The sequence below is a fragment of the Scyliorhinus canicula genome, chromosome 15, assembly GCF_902713615.1.
Source record: "Scyliorhinus canicula chromosome 15, sScyCan1.1, whole genome shotgun sequence".
NCBI lineage: Eukaryota > Metazoa > Chordata > Chondrichthyes > Carcharhiniformes > Scyliorhinidae > Scyliorhinus > Scyliorhinus canicula.
Window position 1 is genome coordinate 103,087,537 of NC_052160.1, and position 18,554 is coordinate 103,106,090.

The 18,554-nt window shown below is 38.9% G+C and overlaps 1 protein-coding gene across 2 annotated transcripts in view; it reads left to right on the plus strand.

Annotated features, from left to right (window-relative positions):
• Window positions 1-18,554, plus strand: part of LOC119979063 (protein phosphatase 1 regulatory subunit 12A-like) — a 264,490-nt gene that overhangs the window by 87,815 nt on the left and 158,121 nt on the right. For both annotated transcript variants that reach the window (XM_038821045.1, XM_038821046.1), the window contains exon 3: window positions 1,589-1,707. In XM_038821045.1, the coding sequence (XP_038676973.1) occupies window positions 1,589-1,707 (119 nt within the window). The remainder of the gene's footprint in view (window positions 1-1,588; window positions 1,708-18,554) is intronic.

Sequence of the window (18,554 nt, forward strand, 5' to 3'; positions counted from 1 at the left end):
TTTAAAGGAAGGATTTAAAGATGCCTCGCAGCTATGTACACTCCTTCGGCGCTCCACGGCAGCCATTTATGCTTTGGAGCTTGTGACCCCAAAATTTTATCTTTTCTTGAGATCGTGACTGAAGGTTGGAAAGCCTTGATCTAAATGCACAACATCTGCTGCATTGCCTTCATGGACACTGTTTCTTCATCATGTAGCTCGGTCTGGATCTTCAGATATAGTTTAACTTTAACAAATATGCACTGATGTTCCTTTCTGTAAGGGAAGATTGGTTTGTCCTTGATGATCTTGCCCCTTGTTATTTTCCCACCACTGACATTGTACTGAATGGTCAGGTCCCCCCCCCCCCCCCTCTCCTGTTTGGAACAGGAATGTAAAAAGTGGTAATTCTTCCTCCTTTGCTCCTACCTTGATCATTAAGAAACTGTTCTCCACGACTCGTGTGCACTTTATAAGCAATTGTGATTGGACCATAGCTGTGCAGTTGAATACAGTAAGCTACATAGACGATTGTAGAACTGGTCTAGTTTAGGTATAAGTTGTTGGCTTTTAATAGGTTGAATTGAGGTTAAAAATAACAATTATGCTGACCTAATAAAAATATTTGTTCCTCTGAGTTCCTTGCATGGTTGCAAAACTTGTATAGAAAGGGGACCATAAAAGGATGGTTAATGCTTTAGAATAGTTTAATTCCATTTTATACTAATTCTGTCTCCTGTCTCCTGTCTTTTGTATGTTTTTACTTCTTTTGGTTTTCATAATCTCCAAACTCGAAAAATTCAGTACCCCTTTTAAAAATAAACTTATTAAAGGCCACCATCAAGAATCTTGGGTTGCCAGCACTGACGTTGACCAAATCTGTAGTTGTACATTGGAGATTTTTGGAAGTCCAATGCATGTATAGAGCAAGACATTCATGCATTTGCCAGTAAAATTTCCTAAATTTTCTGAGAGCACTACAAAAATAGCGATACTTGGAATGCTAGGAATGTCGTAAAATGCAAATTCAAACAATTGTCTTGTAGAGCTGGAAGTTTTGCTGTTCTCTTCATGCAACCCTCTGTGTACGTGTCCGTTAAAACGGCCTGATATATTACAAATACACGGGACAGTTCTAGAGCAGTTTTTGTAAATAGGGCATCAGTTTTAGTACTAATAGAGAATTTCATCACCAAAACATTTCTGTTTGTTCCAGGATAACTAAATTCATAAACATTCCAGGTTATGATATGAGATTCAAGATGTAAAATAAAATTACATAATAATCGCTTATTGTCACAAGTAGGCTTCAGTGAAGTTACTGTGAAAAGCCCCTCGTCGCCACGTTCTGGCGCCTGTTCGGGGAGGCCGGTACAGGAATTGTGCCCGCACTGCTGGCATTGTTCTGCATTACAAGTCAGCTATTTAGCTGTGTGCTAAACCAGCCCCTAACATTTGGAGTTAATAAGGAGAAATGTTGTTGCTTTCAAAGATGCGCGGCTACCAGCATAGACTTTGTTCTTGTCCACAGGACAACTCGTCCTTTTCAAAGGATGGTTTACTGAAATTGGACATTCAGAAGTTATAATTATCTTTTGTCTTTGTACAGGTATTTAATAAATAATGGAGCCAATGTTGCTGCAGTTAACAGTGAAGGAGAAATCCCATCAGATATTGCAGAGGAATCAGCAATGAAAGACCTTTTGCAAGATGAAATTAATAGGCAAGGTACAGTACGATATTCCAGAATATTACATTTTTATGCTGGTATTTGACTCATTTGTGAAAATGAGCCCATTGCTCTTGAGTGCCTGGAATGAATACGGTGAAATGGTCCTGCTTGCAAATTAAAATCTTTGTGTAGTGTTGCTGAGATGTTTTGTACATTTTACTTAATGTGGTACTGAATCTTTGCATAGTTATTATAATCTAATTGTGGAATACTGTCGTATTTTGCCCAGTGTGGACTTCATTTTTCATCCGGATGGATTATTACTAAATTTGACATGGTGAGATATTTAAGGTTATGTCCATTAAAGAAAATTTTTCATGATCATGAAATATCAAAGTTCACTCGGAAATGTTCCACCTGATTTACTGTTGAAATATCGATACAGGTTCTGTTTCAAATTGACAGATATATTTCCACTGGATGAAACCACCTCCAAAAATATTATTCGGAAAACAAAGGTAGTTTTAAGGGATTTATATTTGAATTGGTAATCGTTAGAAGTAAGGTATAGCTTTAAGTGGGTTTAATTTAATGTTTTAGTGGAAGGTTAAAACCTATAGTTAAGAAAGGTTTGTATTGTGCTCAGAGGGTTTTGGCATGAAGAGTAAACTAGCAGTGGTTGTTTAGAACTGGGCCCTAGTAAGGTAGAAAAGCTTTTAAGTTTTAGCTGGGTAATACAGTTGAAGACAGGACACTGGGGAGTGAACATCTCCTAACTCTGCCAGAAGATAGACAGGACAGAGTGGGAGCTGCAAAGAGGCAGGCATCCCCAAAAAACATACTGTCCAAATAACCAGGGAATTGGGACAGAAAGAATGTCTTAAGAAAGCACGGTAGCACAGTGCTTAGCATTGTGGCTTCACAGCGCCAAGGTCCCAGGTTCGATTCCCGGCTAGGTTATTGTCTGTGTGGAGTCTGCACGTTCTCGCTGTGTCTGCGTGGGTTACCTCCGGGTGCTCCGGTTTCCTGTCACTAGTCCTGAAAGACGTATTGTTAGGTAATTTGGACATTCTGAATTCTCCCTCTGTGTACCTGAACTGGCACCGGAATGTGGTGACTAGGGGCTTTTCACAGTAACTTCATTGCGATGTTAGCCTACTTGTGACAGTAAAGATTATTATATTATTATAACTGAAATTGAGAACCGAGACAAACTTATTCAGAAGAATTCATGGCAGTGTTAAACAGTACTCTGAGACAATTGCAGTAATAATATTTAAAGTGGGAAAACAGATTTTAGAGGTAAATTGTTTGATGCTATTTTAATAACAAATGAAGACGTACTGTATCATAACCCAAGCCGGGAATTGAGAAAACATTGGGTTATAATACAATTCGTCTTCACTCCCTTAGCTTAACAAATACTCAAATTTTATTAAATGTTTTTTCCTTGTTAAAACTAATTTGCGGTCACGTGACTGTTCCTCCATACTTTAAAAATAAAAGTAAAGGTCCTTTGAGCCAGGGTACCATTCTGCCATCTTCAACTAACTCTGATCATAACATCATGAAACATAGATTTTTACCTTTATCCTTCCCCCACCCCAATCAATCCCCACCATTCATCCGTGGTTGAGCATATAAAATCAAGAATTACTGATTTTCTAATGTTTCCTATCTTGTGTACACAACGGTGTTCTGAAATAATAAGGCTATTTTTCTTTGGGTGGCTGATGTGGTCTTTTGCAAGGGTGAATGGTGAAGTGAATTGTGATCACTGGAGTGTGTCAGTATTTGTTCAGTGTTCTGGGTGTGTGCCACCATAACGTTCCCAGCAATGCATCATTAATTTGCATGGGGTGCTTAAATGTTTTTTGATGGTCATTAATGTAGTAGACCATTGTGAAAGCTATCTAAACAAACTGCTGAGGTTATTTGTATCTTCTGATAATTTCCCCATTGTCTCCAGCCCCAGAAAGCCATGTGTTAAAACATGTCGCGATATAATTCAAGGTGGTGCAATGGTTAGTACTGCTGTGTCATGGCACTGAGGACCTGTGTTCGATTCTGGCCCCAGGTCACTATCCGTCTGGAGTTTGCGTATTCTCCCCGTGTCTACGGGGGTCTCAACCCCACAACCTAAAAATGTGCAAGGTAGGTGGATTGGCCAAGATAAATTGCCCACTAATTGGGGAAAAAAAAGAATCCAGCTATCCTTTATTCAGATGTTCGGATAACCAGGCGGTAATTGGGGATCGGTAGGTATGTGGAGTTGAGGTTGCAGTCAGATTAGCCATGATCTCATTGAATGGCAGAGCAGGCTCAAAGGACCAAGAGACTGCTGCTAATATGTATACTCGTATGTTGTGCTAACAGTCTTCCACTTTTACTTGCTGTATTTAATTAACTCAGTAGACACAATTTCTGTCATGAATGTGCACAATTGTCAACAAATGTTTCACCATTTAGTTACCAGTTTTTGAATGGGTTTCTATCTTTGGGTTCTTCCTTGAAATGAGTGTCTTGGTTTGATCTCAGCTATTGAAACATTCCCAGGGTGCTTACTGGTGCTGTGCACTTAAAACTTGTTCAATTAAACTTGTCCTTCCTAAGAATCATTTGAATGTTTATCTGAGAATTTTTAACATAATTTTGGATCTTTAAATATAATTTGTAAAGGCATAATTGGGGCTGCATTGCTCATCAACATTGAGATTTTGAAATGATGATCATACGCAATTTTAGCAATTGGTAAACTATCGGGAACAATAGGACAGCCAATATTCATTAATTGCAACCTTACTTACCTGACTTCTCACTATACCCTCATTCTCTCACGAGATTTCAATTGTCTTTCCAATCCATTTATGGAAATTGGGTTTGAACTTCCCTGACAATTGTATTTTGTTCAAATTGATAAGAATGTTGTATCTAACCTCTTTCATAGCCCCCAGTTTTTCATTTTTAACTTGCCTGCCCAGAATTGAAACACTTTCCAGAAATCATTCTGGCAGTGTTGGGGATCATACAGTTAAATGCATTCAAGAATGGCTTTAATTGTAAAACATTTTTTTTTTTTTGCACATAGTGACACAAGATGCAGTAGGGGGAGGTGGTGGCGTAGTGGTATTGTCGCTGGACTAGTGATCCAGAGACCAAGAATAATGATCTGGGGAGTCTGGTTTGAATCCCACCATGGCAGGTGATGGAATTTAAAAACGCAATAAAATTCTGGCATTAAAAGTCTAATGATGACCATGAAATCATTGTAAAAACTCATCTGGGAAGACCCATTAGAAAAGAAAATCTGCTATCCTTACCCTGATCTGGCCTATATGTGGCTCCAGACCCACAGCAATGCGGTTGACTCTTAAATGCCCTCTGTAATGGCCAGCAAGCCACTCCGTTGTATTCAATCACTACGAAAACATGGAACAGGCACAGTGGGTGTGCCTTCATCTCGGGACCTACAGCAGTTCATGAAGGCACCTTTTGAAGGGCAACTAGGAATGGGCAATAAATGCTAACTAGCAATGCCCACATCCCGTAAAGGAAATTTAAAAAAAAAGTACTCTGAAAATCAGTTCTAGATTTTCTGTGCATTAGTTTGAAAATTTTTAATCAAACAAATAAGTTTCTCATTTTAATAACCTGAGCTTGTGAGTAAGCCCCCTTTCAAAGTTTTGTTGACTTTTCATTCTATACGGTACCAGCTTTCAAGAACTAAGGTATCATTGGGCTATTGATGCTGATTTTGATCCTCCTCATGCACTCCGCTCACCCACACACAATTCTTTCTATGCTGCAGCTGCTTGTTTGCTCAAAACCTCATCATTTTCAACATGGAACTATCCTGGATTAAGCCTTAACTGTAAAACATCGCTGATCTTGCCACTTGCTCATGAAAAACAAAACAGTTGTTTTAAACGTTTTTTCCTTCTCCGTGAGCTTGCTATATCTACTTTTGCCTGCTTAACCCAAGCCTGCAAATATTCAAAGCAAGATCTTTTAAAAATTCTTGAATTATTCATTGTGAGATTCTTTATCTTCCCTGACTGAGGAAGTCAGTTTCAGATATGTGTGCTTTTAGTGCTCATATGACTGATCTTGGCCCCAAGTTCTGCTGCTTTTATGATTGGCAGATCCCTAGGGGTAAATAGCAGAAGACAGTGGCTTGACTACAAAAATCATGGCATTTTGAAATGAGGCTCTAAGATGATCCTTTTCATAGTAATGAATGGTGTTGGGAATTTGCTCTAAATCCTTGGCTTGCTTCAAACTGAGTGGAAAAAGTCACTCAGTTAATGGAAAATATAGTATTGTGAGGAATTACAATTCTAGCATTACAATACTAATATTAGAAACTATTGACACTTTAAATTTATTTTTAAACGCTCTTGAATTATTTTAGTCACTACAATTGAAACCATCTGTTCATCTGCACCTGCTATATCTCCATCTCTCACATCTTTCCTGATACACAAGCTCTGAACCTATATTATTCGTTTTTCTCCTATTCCCTTGCTTGCTATCTCTAAACTAGTGTCCGTGAATCTCATCAGCTGTTTGCCTGAACCCAATCCTATGAAACTCCCTTTACTGGACTACATGCTGATATTATAAATGCTTCTGACCCAGGTCCTATTTTTCTTCCTTTGAAAGCAAATGTTATCACCCCTGCTTAAAAAAAAATACATATTGCTACATGTCTGCTCATCTAAAAATGATAGCTGATTGCAGTGACATTGTGATTTTGAGCTTCAATGCTTTGTGCTGTGTAATGCTAAATTGCAAGATAACAACTCAAATTTGTTGAGGATGTGTTCAGGGAAGCACTTGGGTGTTGATTTATAGGAAGACTGAATTGCAGGGCCAGTTACTATCTGCTTCAATAATCTACTTTCAACTAACTAACTTAAAATTTCAAATAGTAGCTTTGATGTTTTGATGTGGATTACCAGTTATTCCTAAGGTCGAAATACCTTTACAATGTAGATGGCTATTTTTCTTTATTTGCTTTCAGAGTATGGTTATTGGCAATAATGAACTATTTTAAAGGAACATGCTTTACAATGAGGCAGAACTAAGGATACTGACCCACCAGACAAATTGAAGGATTCTTTATGCTAAAAGGATCAAGCAAATTATGAATAGTAGTACACGGTCTGGCTGCAGAAATTAACCTTTCAACTATTGCCACATTTCTGATTATTCTGATATCAGTGTTCAAAATAGTTACTGACCAGGTCAATTGCTCAGACTTTTTGACTAATACCTTTTAACAATGGCACCTTCTGCAGAAAATTGTTTTTCGGGTAATGTCATTATATGAAATCCTGCAGTAATAAGATCGAAACAACTTTTAAAATGTTTTTTGAAATAGATAAAAGTGTGGAGTAAATGAATATTTTTCTTATCTTCCAAAGCTTATTTGACTTGGTCTACATGAAAAAAAACTACTACTATTTCACTTGTGTCATTGAGGCAAGTGAAACTCGGGGCACTAAACTTGCAGGATACATCTTGTAGTGTAGTCATGGGTAAAAAGATACAGGTTTATTTCCAGTATGAAGTATCTGTATTCAATAGTTGAAGTTCATGAATGTGGCTTCATCACAATATACCAGAGGGGTAAAGAGTACACATTGTCATTCCTCCGAGCTGAAATGAGCAAACCATATTTTCAGCTCCACATGACCCTTGTCCTACTCTGTAAGTGAGCATTCAATCATTTTATTCTGTATTTCCGTGATATTTAATTGAGTTGTGCAGTTTTAGATGGGAATACATTATAGCAATTCTTCACTTAGTGTTGTAGTATACAACTTGAGCAAACTAGGTTTTCCCTTTCGAACTGCTGAATAAACTGGAGTTAGATTCTTCTGCGCGTTTCTCATCAGGAAAAAAAAATGTTGAAATATTGTACAGGTACAGTACATCCCTAAATTAAATAACAGCAAAATACATACAAAATATAAAATCAAACTATTCAGAGGTTCCACCATTTGAATAAACTGACAGTAATAATATAATCATTTAACATTAGGACTGGTAAACAGAATGCAGGTGCACAATGATCCAAATAACTTTGGATGGGAAAAGGATCATTGAGAATGAGATTATGGAGAGTACATGTTCTGTTCCAGACATATGAGGCGACAGAGTGATGAAAGGAGCAGGGATAATGATGGAGAGAGAAAAATTAGCAGTGTGAAGAATTCATGAGGATACAACTGCTAAAGTATCCAGAACAATTGGGGAGAAACTAAGTTGCTCCTTATTTTATTAGGGCTGTTGTAACAAAATAACATTGACCGAGTTGACATTAAGTGAGGAGTCCCTGTACCTCCATCAGGAGAGTAATGATGGTAAACTGAACATTTGGTGGATCAGTTATTACTGTATTGTCGCTTGGAGCAAATCTTTTAAGTGCCTTTGTGAGAAATAATTACCTCATTCATAAATTTGCATTGACGTTTTGTTTTGAGTTTGCCTTACCACAATCTCTCTTGATCAAAGCACCATTGCACAAATTTGTCATATTGTTTGTGTCATTGAGAGTTGGATGAGCAGGACCTTCTACTTAAATACTGAGAAGACCAAGGCCGTTGTCATTGATTCTGCCACAAATCTTCTTCTTTAGCCACCGACTTGATTACTTTCCATGGCCACTCTGAGGTTTAGCCAGAGCATTTATGTCCTATTTGCCACCAGAGATTCGATCTCACAATGCTTCCAACACCAAGGCCACAAACTTAACCGTCCAACATGTCACCTATTTCCCTATTGTTGCTGAAACCCTCATCAATACTATTTCAACGCTCTCCGTAAAATTGAACACACCCAAATTTCTGTCCATATGGCATCTGTTCATCCATGACTGTTGTGTTTGTTGACCTATATTATGACCCAGTTCAGCCAACCCTGGCTTCTTTGACATCTCCTAGTTTTCGATTGCTCCTCAATGTTATCAAATAAAAATGTTAACACCAAACCATGGGGCTGATGGCTTAAAAACTTGGTCAAAGAGGGTTTTTTATTAGGAGCATCTCAAAAGTAGCCAGGTTTAGAGAGGGAATTCTAGAGCTTATAGGCTCAGCAACTGAAGACATAGCCAGGGCAGCATGGTGGCACAGTGGTTAGCACTGCTGCTGCACAACGCCGAGGTCCCAGGTTCGATCCCAGCTCTGGGTCACTGTCCTTTTGGAATTTGCACATTCTCCCCGTGTTTGCGTGGGTTTCGCCCCCACAACCCAAAGATGGGCAGGTAGGTGGATTGGCCACGCTAAATTGATCCTTAATTGGAAAAAATGAATTGGGTACTCTAAATTTTTTTTAAAAACTGAAGACATGGCTATCAATGGTGGAGTTATTAAAACTGAGTATGTGCAAGAGGCCAGAATAAAGAGTACTGATAGGGACAGGGGTGGTTTGTGGAAATTTAAGATAATGAGGCCATAGAGGAATCTGAAAACAAATAAGGATGAGAATTTTTCAATAAGACGTATTGCTTAACTGGGATTCCATGTCAGCCAGCAAGCACTGGGATGATAGGTGCATGGGACCGTGTGCATTTTTGTTAGCAGGTGCACTAGCAAAATTTATTGATATAAGGGACAACACAGCTGTACCTCCGGTCCCCACCTGACAACTACTTGTACCATTTCTAACTGGAAATCATGGATCATCTGCAACATATGCAGTGGCACATTAATACAGCAGTAATAACTAAGTGTATTTATATACAATCTTTAAAGTAGCTTTATTTCCACTAAAGTGAAATCTGACAAAAATAGATGCTGAGACAAAGGAAGAGATGATGGGGAGATTTGGCAAATAGGAATTAAAGGTAATGTTTAAGGAGGGCTTTAAGGGATGCAAAGGAAAGGCGAGGAGCAGGAAATACCAGGATGCTGCAACTGAAGCCATAGTCACTAGTTATGTGGCAAAAGGAAGATGAATGCTGAAGACGTTGGCTTCAAAGGAATCGATGATTAGATATAGGTGATCTGGAATTGAGGTTGGAGATAGATAGGAACAAGACTTTGAAGGAATGTGAACACCAGCAGAGTATTTTAAATTTGAGAAGTTGGTGAACTGCGAGCCAAGGTACATTTGCAGGGGTGCATGGAATACACGAGCAAACGTCAGTAAATAATACTGAATGTAATAAAAGAACAGTAGTGAGGCAAGTGTCATTATCTCCACAATTGAAGGTGGGAGGAGGTGATGTTTTCTCCCGTTTGTTAATTTGTTTGTCTGTAAACAATACATCGCAAACTAACAGATGGATTCAATGAAACTCTGTACGCGAATGGAGTATGGCCCAAAGAAGAACAGATTAGTTGATTAGTCCTTGGTAAAGGTGTGGATAGGGATTCAAATCCTGGAATTTGTGTGGATAGGGCTTCAAATCCTGGAATTTTTTTTAAAAGGTCTATTAACATTGGGAGATGGGTGAATTGACTTATTTTAGAATGTTGTAGGTTTCATTTAGAAAGCCGTTGATTTGTTCTGGAATGTTACGGACTGTCTCTGCTTTTCAGAGAAAGTTGTTGGATATGGATTGGCTTGAAGACTCCTTGTTGTGATGGAAGCTCTTGATAAAAGATTTTTTTTCAGCCTTGCAGTTGCACAGCACTAAACAAGCAAGGGAAAGCTTCAAAAAAGAGCTGCATAAATGTAGTGACTTTGAGTTAACACAGCGTGGTGTAGGTATGTGCCCTCTACTGAGTGTCCTCTTTACTTGTTTATAGTATATTTCAAGATGAGAATCTGTCAGCAAAACCTGTATGACTGTGTGGTAAATTTTCTTCACTACGGAATGACCAAAGCAAAGAGGGAACTCTCTTTCCACTGAATTTGTTGCTGCAGTCCATCGGCTGTGATAAGTGACCTAGATTTAAAACCTATTTGGTAAATATAGACCTCCGGTAACACAGTTATTTTTGTTAGACTTCTTTCATGTTTAATTGATGTTTCAGCTATCTTTAGCACATGCTGCAGCATGTATTTTCACTGACCTCTGATAGTCTTTTAAATTGTAAAATGCAAATTCCATGTTACTCAAGGCCAGCTGATTAGAATTGAAATTATTGTGTAGATTGCATTAGTTAAGTCATGGTGTCTGTATTTTCCTCTGTTTGGTCTTGTGCTTGTAACAGAAACAAGACAGAATGAAACTGAATTCTTCCTGAAATTGTGGACAGGTGGTGCGGAAGGGGCATTGGTAGTGAGGAGAGAACACGTTCAATACTGAAAATTATCTGCACAGCACTCCAGGCAGATTCAATTCTGTGGAAGTCACATACTGTTCGAATTGAAAGGGGGATACCTGTTTATCTTCAATTTTCCATCTAATCTTGTCTGTTCTTCCTCTCCCTCATTTTTATCTGGCTATCCCTTATGTTGTTCACCCTAACTACTCCACATGGTAGTAAATCCCACATTCTAATTCGTCTCTGGGTAACAACGTCTATCCTGAATTCCTTATTGGATTTATTAATAACTTATAAATGTGATCCCTTGTTTTGGATTCCCCACAAGTGGAAATGACTTTGTTGTAGAATTTTAAAGATTAAGTCATTCCTCTATCTTTTCTCTTGTACAGTCAAAATGGCACAGGAGGAAACTGTTTGGCCCTCTTGTCCATGCCAACTTTAAATGGAGCATCCAATCAGTCCTATTCCCTTGCTGTATTCTTGTAGCCCTGTAAGTTTATTTCCCTCAAGTGCCTATCTGATTTCCTTTTGGATTACTGCCCTCAGCTTCCAATGCCCCTGTAGACAGTGAGTTTCAAGTCATTATCACTCCGTATTTTTTTTTAAAAAAAGCTCTTCCTCGCATGTTCTTTTTTTTAACTAAGTTTGTTCAGATAGTTTAACCCTCAGTTCTGGTATCATCATTGTACCTTTTCTGTGCCTTCTTCAGTCCTTCCATATCCTTTTGCAAAATGAGACCAGAACTATGAACTGCTCGAGTGGTCTAGACAAGGTTGTATATAATTTTAATTACTTCTGCTCTTCCATTCTTTTTCTCTGGATTTCTGCTCGAGTTCGCAATTTACCATCAATGATATTGATACTAGTGTAAAATGCACGCTGGCCTTGCGAAAGTGTAAAGCAACTTGGAGCAGACAAATCAACCCAAGGAATGCATCTCTGCCAAGCTAATCTCTGCCTCCAACTGCCAGCTTGAAATATTGCCCAACGTACAGACTATCAACTTGCATAGTAGACCTGGGCTATCTGCATGTGATCTTAATGCATTAGGCTCCCAGAACAGACCCCAACAGTGGCTAGTATACTGGAACAAAAACCCCAATATTTTATTTTGTTTTTAAGATTGTGTGGAACGATCTATTTCACTCAACTAGTGATTGCATGAACAAATAGTGCTTGGTTATTTTTAAAACAAACTTTATTACGAAAAACAATATTAAACCTATTTAACTTCAAACCCGAAAAGAACAGCACACCCGTACACCTCCAACTACACATACAGCTCTCAATCCAGCTTAAACAAACAAGGCCTCAAGTGGTATGTACTGACTCTTGCGAGAATCCCTTCTTAATCTATCTGAAGGTCTTCAAATGACTGCGTCACTTGATTTGTTTCAGTCTTTCTCTGTCTCCGGACAAGGCTGCTCTGTTAGTAAAGTAGTATCACTTTGTAACCTATCTTTGAAAAGAATTGTGGACTCGGTCAGGCACATGGCAACTCAGCTTATCTTTTCTCAAAGCTTCCCCAAACTCACTGCCTCTCTTCCTTTATTTGTAGTCTCAAGAAAAAACAGGGTTGCCGGATCAGATATCAGACCTCTCTTCCAAAAACTTTCTCCAGCCCCTGTCTCTCTTCACAGCTTCTCACAAAATGGCCCTGTGCTTCCTTAGCTCCTCCCATCACTGACCTATCAGTCACTGGCTTTTAACCCTTAAATTGACCACTAAAATCTTCCAATCGTCACAAGTGGCGCACTCAAGCGGGTGATAAGATGCTTCTGTGCAACAAGAACACAGACAAGAACATTTGGGCCAAAATACTTGTTTCATGCTCTGTCGATGCTACTTAATTACAACCAGCATGACTTTGTTGAATGGAGTACAATCTTCCTTTTGTGCTTTCTCACAACTAGTTTAGTTTAACTTCGGTAGTAGGGATGATGTTGGAATCTATCATCAAGGAAGAAATAGCGAAGCACCTGGATGGAAATTGTCCCATTGGGCAGACGCAGCATGGGTTCAGAAAGGGCAGGTCGTGCCTAACTAATTTAGTGGAATTTTTTGAGGACATTACCAGTGTGGTAGACAACAGGGAGCCAATGGATGTGGTATATCTGGATTTCCAGAAAGCTTTTGACAAGGTGCCACACAAAAGGTTGCTGCATAAGACAAAGATACATGACATTAAGGATAAAGTAGTATCATGGATAGAGGATTGGTTAATTAATGGAAAGCAAAGAGTTGGGATTAATGGGTGTTTCTCTGGTTGACAATCAGTAGCTAGTGGTGTCCCTCAGGGATCAGTGTTGACCCCACAATTGTTCACAATTTACATAGATGATTTGGGGTTGGGGACCAAGTGCAATGTGTCCACATTTGCAGACGACATTAAGATGAGTGGTAAAGCAAAAAGTGCAGATGATACAGGCAGTCTGCAGAGGGATTTGGGTAGGTTAAGTGAATGGGCTGGGGTCTGGCAGATGGAATGCAATGTTGACAAATGTGAGGTTATCCATTTTGGACAGAATAACATCAAAAGGGATTATTATTTAAATGATAAAATATTAAAACATGCTGCTGTGCAGAGAGACCCGGGCGTGTTAGTGCATGAGTTGCAAAAAGTTGGTTTACAGGTGCAGCAGGTGATTAAGAAGGCAAAAGTTTTGTCCATCATTGCTAGAGGGATGGAGTTTAAGATTGGGGAGGATATGCTGCAATTGTATAAGGTGTTAGTGAGGCCACACCTGGAGTGTTGTGTTCAGTTTTGGCCTCCTTACCTGAGAAAGGACGTATTGGCCCTGGAGCAGAGGAGATTCACTAGGTTAATCCCAGAGCTGAAGGGGTTGGATTATGAGGAGAGGTTGAGTAGACTGGGACTGTACTCGTTGGAATTTAGAAGGATGCGGAGGGATCTTATAGAAACATATAAAATTATGAAGGGAATAGATGGGATAGATGTGGGCAGGTTGTTTCCACTGGCGGGTGAAACAGAACTAGGCGGAAATAGCCTCAAAATAAGGGAAGTAGATTTAGGACTGAGTTTAGGAGGAACTTCTTCACCAAAATCGTTGTGAATCTATGGAATTCCTTGCCCAGTGAAGCAGTTGAGGCTCCTTCATTAAATGTTTTTAAGGTAAAGGTAGATAGTTTTTTGAAGAATAAAGGGATTAAGGGTTATGGTGTTCGGGCCAGAAAGTGGAGCTGAGTCCACAAAAGATCAGCCATGATCTCATTGAATGGCGGAGCAGGCTCGAGGGGTCAGGTGGCCTCCTCCTGCTCCTAGTTCTTATGTTACCAACTAATTGCTGTATTGAAACTGAACATTTCAGTTAGAACCGACAAATACAGACTAAATTCTGAAGTGGATTCAGAAGTGAGAATTTATTTTTGATTCTGTCATTTCCATAGCTAAGCATTAACAAGCAGTTTTGGCATTTGCTGATTAAGTTTGTTCGGGTGGTTGCCATTTCAACAAAAAAAATTGTTAATCCAACCATAATTCCTCTTGTGATTCACCATGAATGATTTTATAACAAACTTTTCAATTGACTAGTAATGGTATCAATTATTATGTAATGGTTTTACAGTCTTGAATTAAATGACAAGATATGCACACAATACAACTTGGTTCCCAGGGCCTGGAGTGATTGCTTTTGGTTTTAAGTTGCTTATGTTCTTGTCGGCTTCTGACCGATGCTTAGAGTACTCCCACCCCCAATGAAGACATCATGCCATGTTTGGCCAGACATGGAGCAACCAGTTCCAGCATCTCCAGGCTGTCCATGTGGGGAGGCAATGTTGTAGTGGTATCGTCACTGGACTAGTTAACCAGAGACCCAGAATAATGCTCTGGGGACCCAGGTTCAAATCCTACCACCGCAGATGATGAAATTTGAATTCAATAAAAATCTGGAAATAAAAGTCTAATGATGACCATGAGACCATTGTCCATTGTGGTAAAAACCCATCTGGTTCACTAATGTCCTTTAGGAAAGGAAATTTGCCATCCTTACTTGGTCAGGGCCTACATGTGACTCCAGACCCACAGCAATGTGGTTGACTCTTAACTGCCCCCTCAAGGGCAATTAGGGATGGGCACAGCCCATAAATGCTGGCACAGCCTGTGACGCTCGCGTCCCATGAACAAAAACAAAAATAGCAGTGCCACTTCTGACCATCCCAAGAATGCTGTCATCTTGGGGGTGATGGAGGGAAAAATGCTTTTATTCTTGTACGAATAATTATAATCTTGACTGTGCCCAATCTAACAATTGTACATTTAAATGGTGTCACATTTTTAGGTATTTGCATTGAGCAGTATTTATGTTTGTACCTAATTGATTTTTGTCAATTGACGATGACGAGATAAATGATAAAATTGGCCACAATACATCTTTTATTAAATTGCTATGTTTAGATGAAGCCTTTCACAATCTCAGGATTTCCCAAGCAATTCCCAGCTAATAAAGAACTTTTGAGATCCAGTCACTCTTGACATAAAATAAATCTGGCTACCGATTTGTGTGCAGCAACATCTTACAAATAAAAGTTATGAAGACACTCTGGGCTAGTGCGCGGTCGATTCCAACCCCATTTGACCCGGAATCGCAACACAATTGAAATTAACTATCAATTCTTAGAGAATAGTCTTTGGCTGCCCAATAACTGCATTCGTCAGATTTGTAAATTTAAACGCAATTCACTTTTATTACTAATGACTATAGTTAAATTGGCAGCATATACAACTGGTTAACTATTATCTAATTACGAGCCCCTCTTCAATTTGCCCCTCCCTCGTAATGCACAGGACAGGCAAATGCACTGGACAAAAAGGGGTGTAAAAAAGAATAATACAAAAAGTAAAAGGAGAAAAGTCTGTTTCAGATGGACATCTTCCAGTTAGATGCCTTTTTAGTCTAGGCCTTCAGGTGGATGATCTTGCTTTCAGTCTGTAATGGTTTTTACTGTAGATTTACCAGGATTTCAAAACATCTCTGGAGATTCAGAAACCGCAGGCAGGAAGCATTTTTTTGGAGAGAGAAAACCACTCACGGCTGCTTCTTCTCTCTGCATCCAGTGTTCAGGAGCATTCTCTTTCATGGGTTCTCTGAAAACGCCCCACCTGACTGTTGACAATCACTGTTGCCAGGCAGGATACAATCCTTAGCCAATCCATTGGCTACCAGCCAACCAATCGAACCAAACCCCTCCGATCTCTCAAGTACCAGAAAGTCTGAATTCTTTGTTTCAAAAACTCAATCTTAATAGCATTGTGTACTATTTTGCAAATTTTGAGTTCCTCACTTCCTTTGCTCGACTTAAACGTATATGTCCATTAAATATTCATGGATCAAAAATAGTAACGACAAAGTGAAAGAAATGGGAAATAAGTGAATCAACAGGAAGGGCCCTTACACAGTAAATAAACTGACCAGATTCTGTTTTTAAGTGCTGGGTCAGAGGTAGCTGTGAACCAGGGCATAGGGGAATATCCTTGCTCCTCTTTCAATGGCATCATTCCTATTTACCCGAGAGGTTTGCCAAGCCTCAGTTTAATGTTGTCTGCATTTCCTACCATGCAGGTGTCTCAAGTGTGGCTTGAACCCACAACTCTGAGCGAGTACTACCACGGAACCGCGGATGACACTAAACCACTGACTGTTAAAACTATGTCGTATAGTCTCAGCCTATTACTTTATTGTATTCTGCATAAAATTGAATTCTGTGTATTTCAAACAAAATGTAATTCAACCTCCGTGGGTCAAGTTACAAAGTACAGTGCAAATCAATAAATCCCACATTATTGTAAACATGTTTGGTGATAGTTAAATTAACATTTCGGGTGGGGCTAAATAAATATTGTTAACTACATGGAGTTATATTAATTCAGTCAGAGTAGAATATTTATCTGCATTATATGCAGCTGGCGCATATATTAGTCAGCTGCAAAGTTTTTTGTGTCAAAAATGTTATGGTCTCCCAATTGTGGGTATCAACATATGCATGAGTTCTCTTCGATATTGGCAAAACTTGCATTTAAAGAACTTTCAGACACACCTGCCCAACAATCAGAAACAAATTCTTTCCTGCAAGTATTTGCATTTTGTTTAACTGAAGGGACAATACCATTGTAATGTACACTGTTGTCCAGCAAATGCACTCCCTTTCTCACCCTGTTGCCTTGTATTAAAAAAATTGGTTTGGAAGCCATAATAACATTGTGAAAGTACTAATATCGCTATCTTCGTTCTCTATTCAAAAGCATAGTGTGGGTGAAAATTAAACCGTTCCATAATATATCTGGGCCAGCAGCTATGCCACATGAAATATTATAAAAATGGATCGTAGCCAATGAATAATTTTCCCCACCTATTGCCAAAAGAAAAATTGGATGTAGATATGTGCATCAAGGGGCTGTCATGTATATTATATAGAAGTCTAGATGAATTATTTACATTTATTCTAAGAAAATTGTCATCCCATGGTTTTTAAAAGAAGTTCCCTAAGAAACTGGGCAGCATGGTGGCACAGTGGTTAGCAATGCTGCCTCACAACGCCGGTGACTGTGGAGATTGTGCATTCTCAGTGTCTGGGTGGGTTTCCTCCAGGTGTTTAGGTTTCTTCCCACAATCCACAGATGTGCGGGTTAGATGAATTAGCCATGCTAAATTGCCCCTTAATTGGGAAAAAAAATACTCTAAAATTAAAAAAAAGGTAGGTGGGTTAATAGGGCGGGGGAAATGGGCCTATATAGGGTGCTCTTTCAGAAGGTTGGGGCGGGCTTGATGGGCTGAATGGCCTTCTTCACTGTATGGATTTTAGGATTCTAAGAAACCAACCAGCTCTAGATTTATATTGCTTTTGGCAAAACTGAAGTTCAGCTCCAAAATTCAGCACATTTGCTTGATGAACCTTTAGGATTCATTGTTTCATAGGAATATAGTTAAAGGTATTTCGAACTCGAATCAAACCAAAGTACCAAAGTTCCCGTACCAGCCTCCCCGGACAGGCGCAGGAATGTGGCGACTAGGGGCTTTTCACAGTAACTTAATTGAAGCCTACTCGTGACAATAAGCGATTTTCATTTTCATTTCATTTTCAAGTGTGCAAATTATGAACGGTCTTTTTCAAATAAAATGTCATTCTAATTAGTCAGCAGAATTTGGATTCCAGAGCGTTTGCCTTCCAACTAGAAGATATCACTGTCAAATTCTAAATTTCAATAAAAATTCCTGGCTTTTAAACTGAAATACTATATTTGTAAAGTATGACAGTTTATACTGAAATTTGCACCTTTTTTGTAGCACTAAACCTTATGGTAAGTTTGTATTTTGCAGATATGCTATAAATATCATTAATCTTGCAACTGTTGGTAACGACCGAAATAGTCCTGAATCTGAAAATTTGAGCTTCTACATTCCAAATTGCCTCATTGCAGCTTTTAAGCATAATCCCCGAATAAATTATTTGAAACACAAAAATAGCCTCATCTATAATTCTATTTTTTTTACAAAATTAATTCTAACAGAAGTCAGCTCATTTCAAGTCACACTTTAAACAGTACAAGTCTGCCCTCTTGAGGTGCTGGTATGGAATAGAGGCTTTGTACTTGTTACAAACAAATGCAACTCGACAATGAATGTTAATGGAAATTGATATGGAGATAGTTATATTCGATATGC